General features: G+C 34.9%; 4 protein-coding genes across 5 annotated transcripts; 1 reads left to right on the forward strand and 3 right to left on the reverse strand.

Moving 5' to 3' along the window:
* Window positions 1-2,712: 2,712 nt before the first annotated feature.
* Window positions 2,713-5,293, reverse strand: LOC105950784 (uncharacterized). Its single transcript, XM_012974154.2, has 2 exons — window positions 4,620-5,293; window positions 2,713-4,024 (listed from the first exon to the last, which is right to left on the reverse strand). Exons 1-2 carry the CDS (start codon window positions 4,989-4,991, stop codon window positions 2,975-2,977), a joined length of 1,422 nt encoding a protein of 473 aa, XP_012829608.2. The 5' UTR covers window positions 4,992-5,293; the 3' UTR covers window positions 2,713-2,974.
* Window positions 5,294-6,662: 1,369 nt separating this feature from the next.
* On the forward strand, window positions 6,663-8,929 carry TPR4 (Tetratricopeptide repeat (TPR)-like superfamily protein). The gene is made up of 6 exons (XM_012973491.2): window positions 6,663-7,356; window positions 7,505-7,677; window positions 7,809-7,884; window positions 7,977-8,219; window positions 8,369-8,541; window positions 8,684-8,929. The coding sequence occupies exons 1-6, from the start codon at window positions 6,967-6,969 to the stop codon at window positions 8,742-8,744; spliced, it is 1,116 nt and encodes a 371-aa protein (XP_012828945.1). The 5' UTR covers window positions 6,663-6,966; the 3' UTR covers window positions 8,745-8,929.
* Window positions 8,930-9,475: 546 nt separating this feature from the next.
* Window positions 9,476-15,375, reverse strand: LOC105950176 (nuclear transport factor 2). 2 transcript variants are annotated; one of them, XM_012973502.2, is made up of 9 exons: window positions 14,952-15,375; window positions 14,200-14,334; window positions 12,269-12,575; window positions 11,775-12,040; window positions 11,429-11,588; window positions 10,953-11,074; window positions 10,800-10,865; window positions 10,558-10,639; window positions 9,476-9,933 (listed from the first exon to the last, which is right to left on the reverse strand). In XM_012973502.2, exons 1-9 carry the CDS (start codon window positions 14,988-14,990, stop codon window positions 9,716-9,718), a joined length of 1,395 nt encoding a protein of 464 aa, XP_012828956.2. In that variant the 5' UTR covers window positions 14,991-15,375; the 3' UTR covers window positions 9,476-9,715. The 2 variants fall into 2 exon arrangements, with proteins under 2 accessions (XP_012828956.2, XP_012828965.2); XM_012973511.2 differs by having other exon boundaries at window positions 11,429-11,582; window positions 14,952-15,336.
* A 1,671-nt stretch (window positions 15,376-17,046) lies between these two features.
* Window positions 17,047-20,256, reverse strand: LOC105950188 (28 kDa ribonucleoprotein, chloroplastic). The gene is made up of 4 exons (XM_012973524.2): window positions 19,705-20,256; window positions 17,917-18,018; window positions 17,541-17,813; window positions 17,047-17,417 (listed from the first exon to the last, which is right to left on the reverse strand). The coding sequence occupies exons 1-4, from the start codon at window positions 20,113-20,115 to the stop codon at window positions 17,364-17,366; spliced, it is 840 nt and encodes a 279-aa protein (XP_012828978.1). The 5' UTR covers window positions 20,116-20,256; the 3' UTR covers window positions 17,047-17,363.
* Between the last annotated feature and the right edge of the window lie 1,088 nt (window positions 20,257-21,344).

Raw genomic sequence — 21,344 nt, forward strand, 5'->3', positions numbered from 1 at the left:
GGCTAAAGCATTGCAACCCAATGAGAAGTAAGCATAGAATAATGTTCATCTACGCATATTTATCAAAAATCGATGCTCGATTAATGTTTTTGAATTGACAAACAAAAGTTTAATAAAAAAGACTTGTTGGTGGTGGTGGGGTGGTGGTGATGGTGTGGTGGAGGTGGTGGAGTGGGTGGGTCGCTGGTTGTCGCCGGCGCGGTGGAAGTCTCGCTGGTCGGTGTCTCGGCGGATCTGGTGGCGGCAATTGTGAGTTTTTTTTTTTCTATTTTTCTTTTTGTTTTTTTTTTTTTTTGTTTTTTTTTTACTTTTTTTTTTTTGAACAAATTAAAAATAGAGTTTGTTTGTATTTATATATTATTTATTGATAAGGGTATATTCGTCATATTTGGTCTTGATGTAATAAAATTAAATTAATTTACGAGTTTGAACTAATAAACTCTTTTATGTGGGTTTGAATTAATAAAAAAATGGGCTTGCATATATCCGACGCCATGACAAATAGCAAAAACTAGTTAAAAATAGAATAATACGGATAAAACAGATAATCCAAACTAATAATAAGACAAGAGAAATGTGAGTGATCACAAAAAGTGGGAAAATCGAGAGAGTTCGTCTACATCACCAGAACAGCCGATGCCATTTACAGTTCCACCAAAGATAGGTGGAACATGTATAACCGCTGCAAAAGATGTGGCACCATGATATTTGTTCTTTTAATATATTTTCAGATTCCATTTAATATATTTTACCGATGCCATTTAATATATTTTCAGAATCCAAAATTCAAGCGGTAAATATAATTTACTAGTTAGCACTATAATATATAATAGTGAATCAATTCACTTTTCCCGACAACAATTATTTATTTCTTCATGCTTAAAAATTGTTGTACTAAACTTTTTATTCATGCACTCATGTCACCAATGGGACAAGAATGAATCTTTCTCGAGGCCTACAAATATATGTACACCTTATTTTTTTTTTAAGTGTACGTATTATAAAATGCAATTCTTTTTGGAAAATAATTAATAATTAAATTGTTGGAAACACAAAGGGCGACAGTCAACACCCTCATTGACTACTTTTTGAATTGATAATTTTGGTATTAATTACAACTAACAAAAAGTTTGACAGCCATGATGATAAAGGGCTAAAGGTGGTGATTTAATTCTTTTTAAGGGTTAGAATGGCAAAAGAAAAATACTTTTGAACCAAAAATAAAAGAAAAAGAAATAAATAAATCTCATTTATATTAGATACATAATTATTGAGTTAGTAGTGTTCTACACGCTACAAAAATAATGTGAAAGAAACTTATAATAATGAGATTTTACCATCTCAAAATATTTATTGTTTTAAACATATATTTAAATGATAATTATTAATTCAAATAGCTTATAAAATAAATAGTTTTTAAATATTATTATTTATTCTACACATTTAAGTAATATAAAACATGAATGATTTATGACTATAGTGCATGAGAAAAAATATGCATAAGATAAATGTACAAGAAAAAACCAAAAAAATAAGAGTAAATGTTATTTATTACATTAGTGCCTTTTAAATTGAAATTAACAATTTAAGGTACAATCTAAAACTGTAGCTCAACTTATATTTAATTAATAATCAAATATAATTCCTTGTTAATCATCATTACCAAGATTTGCTAAGATCTTAATAAGGATTAGGATGTGTCAACTTTAACAAGAAAGGCTATGTTAAAAAGAAAAGTGGAGGATTGAGTCTTTTCACAAAACATAATGGAAAAATTGTGGTGCTCCATAATATATATATATATATATATATATATATATATATAGAGAGAGAGAGAGAGAGAGAGAGAGAGAGAGATTGCGGTGTCTACTATGCAGAGAACATTCTGCTGGCACAGAACTTTGTTTTGGAAAGTAGAGACCTAGAAAAACACATGCCTACCACTAGCTAATTAACAAAAAAAATTGGCCTAAGTGAGGTTTAATTAGTGAAATAATTAGAGCACCAAGTAAAATTAGTAATAAATATTTTATAGAATTGTTTTGAAATTGAAAAACTTGAAGTTTCTACTTATAGTGAAGAGTTTTTTGGTGGATTGAAACACAAAAAAATGGTGATAAAATTCGACCTAAGAAAGCTTCACAAACTCAGAGAAACGTGCATTTATGATATACAAAAATCTTCTGAATACGATCAATTTATGTTTTTATCCATATTTATTGGTCGATAAACAACCAACAATCGGCTCATTAAGCTAGACAAATAATTTTGATTTTTGAACTACTTCAATATAAGCAGGTAGATAGATCAGGTCGAGTTGATAATCAATCGAACCAACCTATAAAAATGATTATTATGATACAAGACATAGTCGCCACATCATGTGTAAAAACATATTTTCTTAAATATAAACTTGGAATTAATCAAATAAATATGTCTTTTCAGCACTAGCAGAGCCAGAATTTTAAGTTGACACGGGTCAAATGCATTAATTTTTCCAGGGGCCCCAATAATGCTACTATACACGATTTTTTATTTTTACTTTTTAATATTTTTTTATATCAAATACTACGAATTCGAGTAATATGTAAAGAGCTTGGTCGTATGCCGACTCCGCCACTGTTGTAAGCATATGTAACACAATATGCAATCAATCCCCCATATATATATATGTGCATGTAAATCAGCAACTTCAAAGTGAACACAAATGTATTCATAACCATAAAAACAAACTGCATGAAATAAAAGGATCATCCAAGAATTTATTTTACATCTTTACAATAGAATAACAAAAAAAAAAAAAAAAAAAAAAAAAAAACATGTATGTTATGAAAAAAACACGAAAACAAACATATAACTACAAGTTCATGAAAGAAAAAAAAAATTACACCTAATATCATCAATGAGAAAAAAGATATGGGCAGAAAACGGTGATTTATTTTCCGAAAATGCAGGTGTTGTACGTAATGGTAAATCAAAGGAACGATCGTCCGGGAGTGAGAGTGGAAGGGCTATTATGAAACCTCGCGCTAGCGCTCCTTTTCCCGGCACTCGGCTTACCGCACACGCATTGGCACTCGTAACCGAAAATATTCCCAAAGCAAGAAAACAAACCGCTCCCGTTATCCGTGTGCCTCCTCGCGTGGCGCACCGTCGAGGATTTATAGCTACTCGAAGAGCATCCTCCGCGGTCATCGTACAACGGAGGCAGCTCCATCCGCCACCTGTCCAGCTTCGATCTCAGCCCTTCAACGCTCTCGTCCACGCTCCAACCGTCCAAAACCGAGCTCTGGTTGTCCTCCAAGGGGTACCGCCTCTGGTCCGCCATGGCGGCCGCCACCTCAGACGGCGAGGGCCCCACCTCGGAATCCGACCATATCGACCCCCCTTTCTTGGCCGGAGCCCCGATCACGTACTTCGAGATGGGTTTTCCGATCGTCGCCACTGGTGGCGGTGTGGTGACGGCGGCTTTAGATTCTTTCGGGAAATTTACGGTATTGCCCTCCTCGATTTTCTTGATCAAGACGGGGGTTTCGTTCTTGCGAAAGCTGGTCGACTCTTTGCTGACGATCGAATCGCTGACGACGGAACCTGCTTTTCCCTTTTTGCCCCTCTGCCTCGGCTTCTCTCGATCTCTAAGCTCTGCACCATTGATAACCGAGCTAGCCTTGCCTGTATTTTTAAACGGAACGATGCATTCGGAAATACTTATAATCGAGCTCTCTTTAGGCTCCGGTGCTTTGCCTTTTACTAAGATCATGGAGCTGTTGGGGGAGAAGTGGTCGAGTCCAACGAGTTCGCTGCGTTCGCTTTTCGATCTACGCAAAATGGGCTTCGCGTTATTGTCGATTGAAATATTCTTTTCGGCTTGTTGAGGGAGATTCTGTGGGCCGTCCATCAAGTCACGGAATCCAACGGCTGACATGCTGAGTTGCCGGTATAGAGGCATGCTCCTCATCGAGCTGTCGAGTAAGGCCACACCGATGTTTAGTATGCCCTGCGGGCGCCCCGATGGCCTTCGCACCTGTCTCGTAATCGAAGCATATGAAACTAATTAGATGTAAATATACATTGTGACCTTCATTCTTATACACATATATAATCATATATAATGTTTGTTTTACTAGCATATTACTCCACATATTCCACAATATCTATCACTTTTATTTCATATAATATGCTACTTTAGAATTTCAATACCGGAGAATCACATGACTTCTCATTTTGATGGAGAGATAGATTAGTGGACAAAGGGTATTTCAGTCAAATTTGTTTTGTAATTTTCTAAAATTCGAGCCACATTTATTGAAATTCTTAATACATGTACGTGCAAATATAAAATCGACACATAATGTGGGATAGAGGGATCGAAGTTCTTATTACATAAACAAGAATGAGTTTCAAGAAGTAATATTAATTTTCTTTTTATTTTCAATAATTAATTAATCATGTTATAAATTTCCAGAATCGAGAGGCGTTTATGCCATTTCCGATGAAAGTTATATGCTACATCAGGTTATTTAATTACACCATCACCCACTAAGCGCGCGCGCACACTCATGGGTGTGTGCGTGATTATACGTAGATCTACAGTTAACGTACAATCGAGAAAAATATACCTGGAGGGCGACAAACCGCATGCCGCCGGTGTAATGGTTGGTCTGCTGGTGGGTGCGGGTGGGAGGAGGGATGAGGTTTCCGACGAGCACGCGGACGGTGCCGACGAGTACGTCGCGGAACCAGTGGGTGGCGTAGATCTCGATCATGATGGCGGAGGTGTCCTGCCGGAGGAACTCGTCGTCGACGCGGAACACGAACTTGTCGTTCCACGTAGGATTCGTCTTCCCCTCATTGTCCACGCACGACGACAGCTTCCGGCTCTGGTGCATCCACGCGGTGGCGTACGTCCGCATTTTCCGGGACACCGGCTCCAGATCCTGGGCGGAGATTATGTTTATTTCCAGAAGCTGGAACGGTTTCGACGGCGCCATGATCTTGCCGGAAATGGAACCCCAACATACGAATTAAAGAAAAAAAAAAATTCTCAAGCGCGGTGGCGTGGCGTGGCGGTGGTTGATTGTGCGGTGGTTGACGGTGAATTCCCTCCCGCCGCCGTGTGGGAGAAGGGTGACGACGAGGGAAAACGGAGGGGGGGAAGGAGGAGGAGAAAAGCGAGCAGGGGAAAAAATATTGGCCTCTCTCTCTCTCTCTAAAGAACATGAAATTAGGGGGGAAGGGCTAAGGAGAGACAATAATCATTGTGTGTGTGTTTGTTTGTTTGACTAACGTTGTCAAACGTCGAAAATGGATTGTCGTTACTTGGGGAGCATCCGTTTTTAGCCTATGTTTGTCCACGTCGGATATCTTCAATTTTTTTTTTTTTTTACAAAAACCTATAACCTTAATAAGTCTAAGAGAATTTTTATAAATATATATTATAAAATTCTATTTTAAATGATTCAATATTGATATTTTAATAAAAAATGCATTTTTAAAAAAAAAAATCAACGAAAGTCTCCCATTTCTTATTTTTATTTTAATAAAAAAAGTGCTCTTTTTTTTTCCACGAACAATTTGATCACTACGATTTTCAATTTTTAAAATATTCACATTTCATATCTTAGGTGAAACCATTTATAAAACAAAACGAAATTGATTTGGGGAAAAATGCTTTCAAGTCTTAACCTTAATTTCATATTCTAATAATCAGCCAATTCTTAAAATTATTAAATCAAATGGTGGCTATAGAGTTGCTTGGCCATGGTGATAAATATTTCCTCTTAATTGTTTGCTAAGTTAGTTTACGCGTTAAATCGTTTTCCACGACGCAATAATGAAGATGACATAACGATGCATGTTATTACTAAATGTCGGGGTATGGACACAATTTCGATGGGCGATCGCGATCCATTTATGCTAGTATCGGATATATATACGGAGATCTCACATGGTTCCTGAGGTTTAAGGAATGTTTGAACGCTGATAATTTTTTGTTTCCTTTTCTTATTGTTCGCTTTCTTTCACATGAGCTAGCTAATATGCATTGTAACAAGCTAGTTTGGGCATCGGTTGCCTAATATAGTTCTCTCGATTCTCAAAATAATAATAATAATAATAATAATAATAATAATAATAATAATAATAATAATAATAATAATAATAATAATAATAATAATAATAATAATCCTCTGAGGTATGGTTAATTTACGAAAAAAACCCTCTTGTTTGGATAATTACATCTACCCCTCAACTATGATTTTTCTTACACCTCCACTCTTATGGTGTCAAATTCTAACATAATCATCTAGATTTCGTGAAATGTGCTCTAGTATGTACTCGTTTTGTGTATAAATACAGTTTTAGATGCACCAAAATCTCATTTATACAAGCTTAAAAACACATATTATGATTATCTTGCTTCAAAATGTGGAGTTCGAATAGGATAAAACGGGTACCAAAATGATAAAAATTCATATAATCTCGAAAATTCCACTAAATTTGAAAATGCAAGGGTGGACGTGTAAAAACATTTATAGTTAAGAGGGTGATTGTAATTATCCAAACAAGAGAGGGTTGTTTGTAATTTGATCATACCTCAGAGGGGTGATTGTAATTTACCCGATAAATAATTACAAAGTCAACTTCCCCAAATAAAAAAAGGTGTTGCTTTCAAATCAAATAAAGCGGCATTTCTTAAATCTTATCTCTCTCTTATTCACGTACGGTCACAAAGTTTCACTATTTAAACAAACAAACCAGAAATTCAATCACATTTTCATAAGCTCCACTCCACTCAAACTCTCTACTCAGAAAAAAAAAAAAAACCCTAAATCAATCGCATTTTTCATAATCCTCATTTGAGTTTTTATCTGCTTGCAATCAATTATCCACTTTCGATTCTTGATTTTTTTATTTCCCTGAATTCAGTGTGACAACAGATTGGGCGAAAAACAATCGGAAAATCAAATGTTGCGCACAGAGCCATCGTTTTCAATATACGGCGCCGACGATGATAAGTTTGGGGTTGAAGAATCCACAAATGAAGATTTGATCAAACAGAAGCTGATTGAGAATAAGGGAATCGCCGCTGCTGGTAAAAGCTTAGACTCTCAATTTAGCTTCGGGCGAACCGAGATGCGATTGATTGAGGAAGACGATGGTGTTGAAGACGAAGAAGAAGAAGTTAGGGCATCGAACAAATCCGAAGATCCCAAAATTGAAATTCGAGGCGGTGGGGATGAATTTGAGCCGTCGGATTCTGATCGTGATGGTGATCCTGATATGCATTACAGTAAAATGGTTCGAAGAGATCCTTCTAACCCATTGATTTTGAGAAATTATGCTCAATACCTAGAGGTTGGTTCCTTTTTTTTTTTATTCAATTGAGTTTTGTTCATTGTTTATTGAATTTATTATGTGCGAATTTTCTGAAATTTATTATCCCAAGTATTGAAATTTTTATCTGATTTCTGATAATCGGTGAAATGTCGTAAAATTGTGACAGTCGAAATGGGATTTCGCCGGTGCAGAGGAATATTATTACCGGGCGACGGAGGCGGATCCGAAAGATGGTGAAGCACTGTCTCAGTATGCAAAGCTTGTGTGGGAAATCCATGGTGATCAAATTAGAGCCTCGAATTATTTCGAAAGGGCAGTCCAGGCTTCTCCTCAAGATAGGTAACTCTACAGTTCAAACGCAAACAAGAAACCTTATATATATATATATATATGTGTGTGTGTGTGTGTGTGTGTGTGTGTGTGTGTGTAGTGTAATGGCTGAGTTTTTTTTTTTTTATAATTGTTTTCAGTAATGTTCTTGCTGCATACGCGAGTTTCTTGTGGAAAATTGATGAAAGCGAGGAAGAACACTTGTCTAACACTGAGGTTGTTGTTTGTTGTTTAGTTCTTGCATAAGTAGTTGAGGTTAGAGAATACGTTTAGAGATCAAAAAAATTTTGGTTTTAATGAAATGGCAGGTTGATGAAAGCTCAGACCTTGCGGATGTCTCGACTGCAGATTTCGAAAAAGAAAAGAGGCCATCAAGCCCGTCTATGCATCTGGCGATGGGGCTCGGAGTTAACGTTGATGGTTTTGGTGATTCGAGTAATGAAGTTTCTTACATAAGCACACACTTAGACGAGGATTACTTAAAGAGGATGGTCGATGAAAATCCTCGTAACCCTTTGTTTCTTGGAAATTATGCTCGGTTTTTGCATCAAGTAAATAAATTATTGTTTCTCTATGCTTTATTCGGATTGAGGGATTTGGGGCCACAATTTTTGGAATCTTCAAATGATTAGTTATTATTGGTCGAAAGCAGGCTTTTCATTACAACATGGTAATATATTATTCGTTGTTTTAATGACAGTCGAAAGGAGACCTCAACGGAGCCGAAGAATATTACACGCGTGCAATACTAGCAGACCCCGAAAACGGGGAGATGCTATCTCTAAATGCTACTATAGTTTGGCAGCTTCACCGAGATTATGAAAGAGCTCTAGCCTACTTCGAACGAGCAGTTGAAGCAACTCCACAAGACAGGTAAAGAAAAAAAAAGACAAACTCATGTGTTTTATTTACGACATCAAAATTAGTGTTGTTATTGCAAACTACGGTATTATATGTTGTGTTTTCTCTGCGTGGTTGCAAATGTTTGAAACATCGATTCTTGTTTTGGTTACAGCGATGTGCTGGCGGCATATGCTAAATTTCTTTGGGAAACGGAGGCTGAAGAACAGATGTAAAACGAGAATATAATGAAATTTCATAGGAATGCATTTACGAAACAGGGCAAGTGGTATCTTAGACAATCAGAATACTAAATAGAGTTGGAAAAGTTGCACCTCATTCGAATATATTGTAATTGAATTTGCAAAAGCATATACGATGTCGTTCTGTTCGATAATATAATAAATCTTCATGTGCCCTACTTTTCTGTCCGATAGTGTTTTATTTGGTCGGTGACCTTAATGTTTTGCGGCCAACCCCACCCCCTAAGGAAATGTCAAATTACGAGAAAAAAACCCTTCGTGTTTGAGTAATTACAATCACCCCTCAACTATGAATATTCTTACATGTCCACTCTGATATCAAATTTTATGAAATTTTCTAGATTATGTTGAAATTTCTCCAGTTTGTACCCAGTTTAGTCCATTCGAGCTCCACATTTTGAATCAATATGATCATAAGATATTTCCCTTAGACCAGTAAACATCAGATTATCGTGCATAAAAAACTGCACTTTTATACAAAACGACTACAAATTAGAGTTTGACATTTTATGCATAAGAAGATTCATAATTGAGGGGTAATTGTAATTACCCAAACAGATTTTTTTTTGCCTTCGTAATTTGACCCTACCTCGGAGTCGCCGTAATTTACCCATATATATATATATATATAAAGAGCAGCTCACACTTTCAAATATGTAGACTAAAAAAAATTCTGAATGACCCCACAGAGTGATCAAAAGATCTTCCAAGTTACAAGGTTCCATTTCCCAGATTATATTAAAAACTCAGCTATGTTTTGTATAAAGAACCAAAATTCTCATCAGTATTACTACAATAACAAGAATAATCATAAACAGAGACAACCCCCAACCAAAAATGTATAATTTACTGCTTCAATTTCTAAAATAAAGGGGAAAGAATCGAAAACTATGGCGGCAAATGTTAAAAGAAGATTCCGGGAAAGACTCTGTCCGAAGACTTGTTCATTCAGACGAGGGTTGTCCAATCCTCGTAACTCGATGATTGGCAGAGTAGGCCCTTTCTGTCTGTCTGTAGAAACCGTTATTACCCCTTGGTCTGTTATTATAATCACCGTCAAACGAATCTTGATTGTTCGATCTGCCAAATCCACGGCCCCCAAATCGCCCCCTTGTTCCTTCCATGTGATAGCTAAACCGTCCTCTGCTACCTCCTCTTCCCCCTGTTCAAAATAACGAGATAAATTTACTGTTTTCAAATATAGAAACTAATTTTCATGAGACGAAACAAAACGAGATTCATCAAGTTTTCACTGTAATTGTCCTAATTGAAGATTAATTCTATGAACACACACACACAGACAATAATAAATAAAAAAGATAAAAATTTCCTAAATCTTGCTGCCGTCTGTCACTAGGGTCTTGTTTGGTTATTAAGATTAGCTAATTAAATAATTAGACCTTATTGGATGTTTGCTTACTCATACAACTATTCAGGACGGCCCGTAATTTTGGAAAAAGAAAAAAACCGGCTCTAATATTGGCTAATTGTGTATTGGGGTTTCATAAGATTATCTTGGCTAATCTTATCTTAGTAACCAAATGAGGCCTTAGAAGATTATCCATGCAAAGTGTTGGATAAACAAAACGTAGGGGATTCGGGAACTCAATTAATGCTTGAATGTTAATATATTGCGTTTCGACAAATTTATCAATTAATAATACTACCCAAAGTAAACTCTATTAAATGCTTCGTAAAGTGTATATGCCCACGAGTCGAATATTAAGATAAATACTATAAATAAACCACAGAAAAAAGACTTGAATGGAGTGTAGTAAATACGTACTTCCTCCTCGAAAATAGAAGCTTCGGTTGGGTCTCCGCCCTTCAATGTAGAGCTGGTAACCGCCAATCTGAACCGTGGATGCCTACAAGTAAAACATGCAAATTAAAGTTTCAGAATCGAGATATTCATGAGAGGTCTTGTTTAATTAATTGCAATAAAATGTTGAAACCTTAATTGCATTATGCACCCCGGAGGGTTTATTGATTTAATTTCTTAAATTTAAGAGGTACATATGTTCAAACCTTAATTGCATTATTCACCCCGGAGATATCTTCGAATTCTACAAATGCATAGCATATATCTATATCCTGCATAAAATTCAAGTCACAAATTTCAGTAATTTTACTTCAAAAGAAAGAAAAGAAAAAGAAAGAAAGAAAAGCAAGAAAACGGACCTTGCGGGTTCTAATGGCTACACCGTCAGGCTTCAGTTTACCAAACTTCTCAAATTCCTCGCCAATTTCAGAAGCCGACATCGTTGATGGAACATTTCTCACGTAAACCGACTTTAATTCAACTATAAAGAAACATATTTAAAAGGAACACATATCAGCAACATATCTCCGAATGTCTCATTGTGCAGATTTAATTCGTTATACAAAATTGCTAAAAAGACCCCTAATGTTATAAATATTTGGCATAAAGCCCCTTATGGTTCATTTTTTTTAGCACACAACCCTCTACATGGTGTGTTTTTAGGTGTAATTTGCTAATAAAATTGAATCATAGGGGGGTTATTGCTATTACTTATAATACGGGGAGTTTTTTGACAGTTAAGAGTGAACACGGGGGAACTAAACGCAATAAAACCATTTAACTACACCAACAAACTCTACTACTCAATCATTACAACAGCTGAAATAGAAGTTACCTTCATCGTCAAGAAAAGATCCTTCTTCTGGGGTTTCCACGCCAGACACTTCGATCGGGTTTTGTGGTTCCTGTACGTGATTCGACTCCGAAGAAACGGGCTTGTTAACAGTGGACTGAGAGGGCGCTGCTGCAGGAGATTGTCCTTTTGAAACCTGCAACTTTAAATCATCATCGAAAGTTTAACGAACCTTTACAATCAAGTGACAACTACACTCATCAAAAGCCATCTCTCGATGCTGTAAAGAATACGTCGATATATATACACGTAACTCTAAGCTAAATTAGGAAACTGTTACAATCAATATCAGATGTAAAAGATGTGAGGCTTAGATGAGATTACTTACAATAGAAGCGTAAGTATGTTTCTGAGTCTCCACGACAGGTTCCTCGATCGGGGGTGAAAAATGGTCGGGTATAGAGTTCATTGTTCCGTGAACTGAACCGTTTGAATGCACAGCAAAATTGTTATCCACGATAATTTCTGTTTCAGGTTCTTGATGTAGCTGTTCGTCGAGATAGTTATAATTACTGAGTGGACCGTTTTCTTGAACCTTTGCAGGAGCCACAAATTCCCTCGGCTGAATATCTCCATCCAGCATGTAGCTGCTTACTGCAAATGGTCGTATATTCAGAAAATTATTTTGAATATTTTTTTACAGAATACATTTTCTCGCTGAAAATTAGACAATTGTGACAAAATGTGAAGCACGTTGGTATTGATACTAACGTTTGGATAGAAATATATTGTTTCCCAAAATTGTGACAATTTTTTTACCAATTATATTTTAGAATTAATAATTATGGATAAGGATAACGGAAAAGAGAAAAAAAAGGAAACCTCGTTCTGGAACCGTAGCTGAAAAATTGAGATTGGCGTCAAGATTGCTTCGAGGTAAATAAGCAATCGGATACTGCACAATCTGTTCTTCATCAACATAATGGAAAACATCGTTGAGAACAAAGAATCCCTTTTCTTGAGGCGCAAGGAAAAAGGTCTCCACGAATTTCTTTCTCACGTTAAAATTGGTCACATGCACGGAACCCGAAACCATCACTAGAACTCCGCCATTCCAAGATTCTAAAGAGTGTGCAGTCTTTATTTCTATCCCTGTATAACTGAGCGACATAACAAGTTGGTGGATTTTCTGCAAAGCATACAAGAGAACTCAATATAGATTCCGTCACTATTTGATGCAAGAGTTTATAGATGTGTAAGAATCGGTTAAAAGATACGCTATAAAAGAACATGTATGCCTTATGGCACTTATCATTTCAGCATTTACATGTTTAAGAAAGGAAACTAACAAACCAACTAGTGTGAAAAAAAAAAAAAAAAAAAAGAAAGACGAGACGACTTTCTTGGCCAAATTACCTAGGATCAACCACCATAAGGTACTTGTCAGTTTCATTTAAAACGAGGGCATAACTAAACCTCATAAAACTACAATGTCGGAAAGTACCTAATGATCTATGAATATGTCAGAAACAGAGCAAGCTATACATGAACAAAATAAGGTCAAATTACAAAAAAACCCTCCTATTTGGGTAATTACAACCACCTCCCTCAACTAATCTTCTTACACGTCCAGCCTTATGGTGTCAAATTCAACATAATCTTCTAGATTAATCTTCTAGATACCTGTTGAGTGTATATTTTACACTCAATATATTCCTTACGAGGGTTTTTGTATACTTTTATCGATTTTATGGTGCTTAATTATTGGTTTGTTGTATTTTAGGTACAATTTCAAGGTTCGGGAGTTTCAAGGATGAAATGAGCAAAAACGGAAGAAAACAATCGGAGGCTGAAAATTAGCCTGGCATGGTAGTGTGAAAAAGAGTCTATTACTAACACGGCCGTGCCAACTGCAGAATTTGGGCAGAAATCTTCGATACATTTGACGGCCGTGTGAGAAATATACTGATTCTCGCGATTCTCGCGCGGCCGTGCGAAAACACGCTGAAAGCAATTTTGGAGTTTTAATCACATAAGGAAACCCAAATTTTCTTACCAAGACGAGCATCTATTTAAAAGCAATTTTGGAGTTTTAATCACATAAGGAAACCCAGATTTTCTTACCAAGACGGGCATCTATTTAAAGGCAAAGACAAGCACAAATTAGAAAACCTTTTACACAATCTTAGAGCAAGAGGAGCGAGAGAAGGGAGAATCGAAGACGAAGACCTGACGAATCTTCATCATAATTCTTCTTTCATCTATCTTTTCTGAATCTATGTATTTTAATATTTTTATGATGTTTTTCGTAGAGAACATGAGTAGCTAAACCTTTTAATCTATGTATTCTCTAGTTTGTACTCATTATGTGCAAAAATGCAGTTTATGATGCACCATATTTACAAGTCAAGAGCATCTTGTTTCAAAAAGTGGAGCTCGGATGGGATAAAACGGTTACAAACTGAAGAATATTCCACATAATCTGGAAGATTCCACAAAATTTGACACCACAAGGGTCGATGTTTAAGAAGATTCATAGTTGAGGGAGGTGGTTGTAATTACCCAAACATGACTTGTTTTTTCGTAATTTGACCTTACCTCAGGGGTGGCCGTTATTTACCCATAAAATAATTACATTGCATTCAAAATATCTAGGGGCATCAATCTAATCAACAAGGGCTTTAGCAATTATACATAATTACATAATCATAGTATTGAATATTGTAAGAATGTTAATAACTTAATATCCGTTATTACTAAATTTAAGCTTCAAGTTATTAGCAATGAATGCACATAATCAAGATGTTTCATACCAGCATAGCAGTTGCAGTCTCTCTCGTGTTTCCTTCGATCCGAAGCATGGTGCTTGCATCGCTGTAAAACTGGTGCACGAACTCGGGCTGGCTCTGTAGCATCTGATAGTACTGCCCCACAAAGTACGTCCCCACCTAAACAAAAAAAAGACAAAGATACAAACAGCACGTGTTAATGTGAATAACTTAGCGTCTTTTCGGTAGTAATAGATTAACGTTACCGATATACAAAATCTTGGAGAAAACGGAATGTAATGACTAATGAATGTAGATGGATCCTTTTATCGTTCTATAAACTATGGCACGTGTCTTCAAAATCAACGGTTAAAAAATTATTATTTGAAGGTAGTCGATTACGAAAAAAAGGCGGGGACTATTAGATTCTTCTTATTAACAAAGCCATTGATAACAAAATCGAATTATTTGTCATGTCTTTAAATGCAAGTTCTTTGTTTCCAAAAGGGCAAAACCAACACTTGACACGAAAAAAAAAACAAAACAAAACAATGCTGCGTATATAAATAAATAAACCGACGACATCACGCAAACAAAAAATATTTAACTCATAAACATCATCTTGCCATGAACAGGGAAAAAAAAAACTCTTTATGCAATCCAATCAAATAAAATCAAATCAAAAGGTACATTCATGCATCCATTAATGAAGAACATTCAAAACAACAATCGAAATAAAATATTTAAATCTGTGCATTGTTATATAAACGTTTCTAATAATAAATTAAGAAAATAACCTGGGCAGCCGTGACAGGCAAAGTATACGCGGCGGCCATTGATGAAGAAAAAAAAAACCTGATCCGGACAGAAAATCTAGAAACCCCAATTAACAGGATCTATACAGAAATCTAAATCAAAACAAATAAATAAAACCCCAATCAAATAATTAATCAGAGCCCAGATTCAGCTTCACCACCCGTTCACATTAGCCTTTTTTATCAAATTCAAGCGCCGCCGCCCTCCGCCGCCGTTTTGATTAAAGTGGTGGGTTTTAGTGATTGAAAATCCCCGGAGAATTTTGATGTAGAAAACAGAAGGTATGTTGTAGTGCGAGGGTTTGGTTGTGTCTTTGTCTCTATAGATATATATATATATATACAGAGAGATAGCGGCGTACGACATAAATACTAGTGTTTTTTGAGCTGCCTTTTGTAGTTGTGTGTGTGTGTGTGTGTTTTTTTGGGTGTGCGGAAAAAAGATTAAAAAAAAAAAAAAAAAAAAAAAAAAAAAAAAAAAAAAAAAAGAGAAAACTTTTTGTATGGGGTTGATATGTAGGTAGGTAGGGTTTGCATCACTTGTTTGGGTAAAGAGTCAATCATTGTTTTATTATTATTTTGTGCCACCCCCAAAATCCAATCTTTATTTTTTTATTTCTTAATTTTGTCTTTCCCCTTTTTATTTTGTTGTTTGTGTGAGATTGATCATCCTAAGGTAATGTCTTATTAAAAAAAATATATATTTTCTAGTAATTATAATTATCTGTCAATTATGAATCTCCTTACACGTTTATTCTTATAGTGTTACATTAAATACAATTTTCTGAATTCCGTGAAATGTTCTCTAGTTTGTATTCGTTTTGTGCAAAATACATTATGATGCACCACAATCTGATATTTACAAGTCAAGAGACACATTTTATGATCATCTTATTTTAAAATGTGGAGCTCGAATGGGGTAAAATCTGTACAAACTGGAAAATATTTCACATAATATAGAAGATTCCACTAAATTTGATACAGCGACGATGGTGGACTTATAAGAAGATTCATAGTTGATAGGTTGTTGTAATTACTCAAATATGAGGGGGGTTTCGTAAATTATCCTTACTTCAAGGGTGGCAGAATTTACCCTTTTCACTTTTCTTCGGTTAAATAAAGGGTTAATGACAAAATTGCACCCCTATACTATCACCATTGTCGCATACACCCCCATGTACTACAAAATGCGACAATGTGGCCCATGCCGTCAAGCAAAGTTAAAGAGAATCCGTCCCTTTTCAAAGTTGACTAACTGATCATTGCACTAGATGTTGGACAATTTTGGACGACAATACCCCCTTGGTTGTGTACAAAAGCTGTGCATTTTTCTTTGTCTCTTGTACTCAATTTACTCCCAATTTTGTTCATGTTTCTTCCCTAATTTTATTTTCCACAATCTAAACCTAAACATTTCACCCAAATTTTCTGAAAAAAAAAATTTATATTCTAAAAATTATTTATGATTTCATTTTAAATAAATTTTGCAATATTGCTCCGAGCCTGAAAATTTCACCCAAAATTAATGAATTTCTTTTATTCATGATAATATTTTTAAATTGTTTTTAAATTTTTGAAATTTTATAATTTCATTTTCATCCCAAAAATTCTCGATTTAAAATGCTTCCCGTAGTTCTAATTCTCAAAATTCAGGCATTCCATTTTGTACATCCAAACACTATATCCCATATTTTTCTAGAACCATTTGTCGATTTAACCGGAGTGCTACATAATAAAGTAAAAAAAAATGGTCAAAGTAATGAGGTCAAAAAATGACAATTTATTTCATATAAATGTAAGGGTAAAAAGGTAACTATGCTATATAAACTAACGGTGTAAGAGATTTGAGGGATGACAGTTAATTTGAGGGGCCATTTGTCGCATTTTGTTGTATAGACAGGTATATGCAATACTGATTATAGTACATGGGTGCAATTTGTATTTAACGATACGTTAAATAATCGATAAATTAATAACTACTAATCTACACATTAATTATTAAATTTTAATTTATTAAAAATTCATGCATAATATAATGGTTAAATACAAAGAGGTATTTGCACAAAAAAATCACAAATAGGTATGAAAGAATATCAATTGAAACGGTTTGTTCTATGTCACATAGTTATATCTTACCATACAATAGAATAGATGCGTACATATTTTACACACATCTACATACGTACTTATGTGACTGTTTGTCAATGTATTACATCATCGGGCCTGTCGTATGGAAGGCACATAAAATCGAAAATCGAATGGTTTTTCTATTTTCCAGTTAATATGATTTTTTTTTTCTTTCTCTCAGCAGAGACAAATGCACATTTTTAATCTTCCATTTTTCTCGAGAGAAATCAAAATTCTTTTCTTCTTCTTCTTCGTCTCGTCTTCTTCTCATTGTTTCTTTCCCTGCGCCAGGCTAACACGCAGCGCACGCCCTTCTAATTCCTGAAATACAAACGTAAAATAAAAATAAAAATATGATACACGGTTTTAAGTACTATACGATAAAATGGTTGAAAATTTTTTATTTTTTTTTTTTGTGATAGAAAAAAAAATAATAATAATTACCACTCCATCGAGAGCTTTAAGTGCGGTTTCCATTTCGGCTTCGGTATCGTAGCAAACGAAACCATAGCCACGAGATTTTCCAGTTTCACCATCATAAAGAACTCTAGCTCCAGCCACGTATCCGTATTCTTGAAATGCTTGTGTTAACATTTCGGATGTAACGGTCCACGATAAATTTCCTACGAAAAGTTTGTATTCCGTTTCCGGATATAGTGGCTCCTTCGGTTTTGGCTTGTCCGAGAAATTAACTCTCAATGTTCTACCCCCGTATTCCTGCACCAAACAACAACTTTCAATATTATTAAAAAAAAAAAAAAAAAAGGAACAAAAAGTTGTTTTTGTTGTTTTTTCGTCCAAGGAGTGAATTATTTATTACCCTTCCGTCGAGATTCTGGATGACGGTATTGCATTCTTCGATGGTACTCATGGTCACAAATGCGAATCCTCTGCTTTTTCCGGTGTTTCTGTCGTAAAGAACCTACATGTTTCGAATACACATTAATTAGTTCTAAGCTCTACTTAATCGAACGAACAAAACTGAATTTACAGGTCTAGTAAATCGAAATTGAAATTAAAAAAAAAACCCGGCAAACTTATAGTAAATCCAAGAGATTACGATAATCTAGAAATTGCGATTACAATTATTGAATAATATAAGAGGACTATTAGAGAAAAAAAAGAAGAAAGAACACGTGTAGTGGATTTTGGTTCGGTTTAGTATCAAGAAACAGAATGTACGGATGTTAGCTTTCATGAATGTATATAATAAGTACGTATAACTGAATTCAAACCGTCGAACAACAACATCTTTTGTTACTTCCATAATTGAATCGATTAAGGCCTTTCTAAATAAGAATATAAATCCCGATCCTTTAATCATTAAATTCGAAGTGAAGATGCTTTGTACGGAACTTTGAACTTTGAGTGGTTATTACTTATCACATGGATAGATTTAAACCGTCCAACAAAACATCTTTTTACTTGATCGAACGAGTTCAAATGATTACGAGGTTATCAGACAGATAAATTTCGGATATGCTTGTATAGATGTCAATTTGGCCCGAATAATCGAAATCCTCGATTAATCATGCACAACTCCCAATAGAATTAATATATTTACCATTATAATAATAATCAATGTGTATGAAATGATCTCTACTCGTAAACAACTTTCAGTATCTAATGATATACGAGGACGCGTTTTTTGGCTACTTATTAATGAAAACAAATACAACTAAACTCCATCCGTTTCAAATTAAGTGTCGTTTAACAAATACAACTGAAATCCCTCCGTTTCAAATTATTAAGTGTCGTTTAACAAATACAACTGAAATCCCTCCGTTTCAAATTAAGTGCCGTAAACAACTTTAAGCATCTATTGATATACGAGGATGCGTTTTTTTGGCTACTTATTAATGAACAAATACAATTGAACTCCCTCTGTTTCAAATTAAATGTCGTTTAAGGTTTCAACACACGTATTAAAAAAACTAATTTAAAATCACGAATCTTAGAAGGAAAAAAATATACACAATGTAGCTAGATTATTATATATCCCCCCATTTATTCTCTTTCCATTAATTATTTCTTTTGTTTCTAGGAATTAATATTTCAAATAACGCATGCCTAAATTGGAAAATGAACGATTAATACATTAAATGTCTCGTTTGGTTGTCAAGATAAGATTAACCAGTATAAAATTTAATAATCTAATAAAACACGATTATATTATTTGACTTTCGACCATCCAATAAAAAAAACATGCCTAAAAGGTAAGATAAGGCATTATAACGTAATATTTGTGGGTCGATCCAATAAGTTATTGGGATACCAGACATCAAAAAACAAAGTGCAATTATATTTCAAATAACTCATGCCTAATTGGAAAATGAACAATTAATGTATCAAGGGTCTCGTTTGGTTGCCAAGATAAGATTAGCCGGTATAAAATTAAATAATCTAATGAAACACAATTATATTATTTGACCTTAGAAAAAAAATATACCTAAAAGGTAGGATAAGGCATGATAACGTAATATTTACGGGTCGACCCATCAAGTTATTGAAATAACAGACATTAAATAAAGTTGATTTATTTAATTAATCATGGCTAATCTACCCAACCAAACGAGGCCTATCGGAAATCTAATTTGACAGCACTAACCTCAACTAGCTCTGGGCTAGCATATTCTTGAACTATACCAGCAAGCTGCGCACTGTCACACAGATACGGCAAATTCCCAAAGTAAAGCTTCGTGTTTGCGGCGGCGGCGGCGCTCTCAGAATCACCCACCTCCGCCGCCTCGGATTCCTCCTCCGCCGGAGCAGTCAGAGCCGCCGCCTCTTCCTGAGCCACTGCGGCCGCTATACGCAAAACCCTCCACTTGACACACACACCACTGCTACTAATTGGATTAATTCGCCCACATGAAATCTTTAAGAAATTATTATTATTATCATTATTATTATTATTATTATTATTATTAGGCCAGATTTTGGTGGTTGTGTACTTCAAACTCTGCATGGATGTGGAGAAAGAAGAGGCTACGGCGGCGGCCGCGGCGGTGGCTGCCATTTTTGGGCTGAATCGGACTGTGATTTCTTTCTCTCTCTCCTCTCTCTCTCTCTCTCTCTCTCTCTCTCTCTCTCTCTTGCTTGTTAGCTTAGAGAGATTTCAAGAATGTTGACGTGGGGAGATAATATCCAATGAGAATGGAGAGTGAAAATTTGTGGGATAAGGTTTTAATTTTCACTATTTATGGTTAAAAGAGCTTAATTTCATTTTGCACCCTAAAAATATAGTTTTTTGGCACTTTGCACCCTAAAAAATAATTAATAACACTTTGCACCATCGAAACACAATAAATCATGCATAATGCACCGCGAATGAATTTTAAAGTCAAAGAAAATAATTTTATATTTTTAGTGCCATTTTTTTAGGATGTCAAATGTCAATTTTTTTTTATATTTTTTGAAACAAGTTAACTGCAAAAATAAATCCCATAGGTATATATTTAAAAAAATGTACAAAAAATATTTTACAAAAAAAAAAAAAGTTAAAAGAATCCTTCAGCTAGATTGTTATCGAGTTATTTGAAAATCATTATTTTATTAGAAAATTTTCTACCAAATATTTTCAACTAATAACAGTAAATCCATCAATCTAACGATTCAGTGACAAATGTCTTTTTTTTTTTTTTTAAGAAATTGCAGTTTTTTTGAATAATTCGTTGTGATTTTTTTATTTGTTCTTTTGCATAATATACGCTCGAATTTATGTTGGGGATTGAAGAAAATAATAATTTAATTTATTATTTTACACTCTGGGAATAAATAGCAGTAAAAATTGAAATTACCCTCCCTAAGTTTTAAATATTCAATTCATGGTCTATTGTGAATGATTTATTGTGTTTTGAGGGTATAAAATGCTATTAATTGTTTTGGAGGGTGCAAAGTGACAAGATGTATATGTTAAGGGTGCGAAGTGGAATTAACCGTTTAAAAAAGAAGTGCAATTCAACGGTGGTGTATTCTACAGTGGGGTAATAATTGTGTGGACAGGAGAACATGGACCCGAATGGGCTGAGCCCATGACCCGACAGCCCTTTGACACGATTGGGCCGGATCCGGGTCTCCCATTAAATACGCTTTGCACCCTGAATTATAGTTTATGCACACTTAGCCCATTAAAGTATCATTGTAAATTTGTAACACTTATCCCGTCAACGTCAATTATTTTATATTTTGAAATTTAATCTAAGTTAAAATTTAATGTTTTAATAAATTAGTAATATTTATTATGGC

This window comes from Erythranthe guttata, chromosome 7 (genome assembly GCF_056151865.1).
Source record: "Erythranthe guttata isolate IM_541 chromosome 7, IM_541, whole genome shotgun sequence".
Taxonomy (NCBI): Eukaryota; Viridiplantae; Streptophyta; class Magnoliopsida; order Lamiales; family Phrymaceae; genus Erythranthe; species Erythranthe guttata.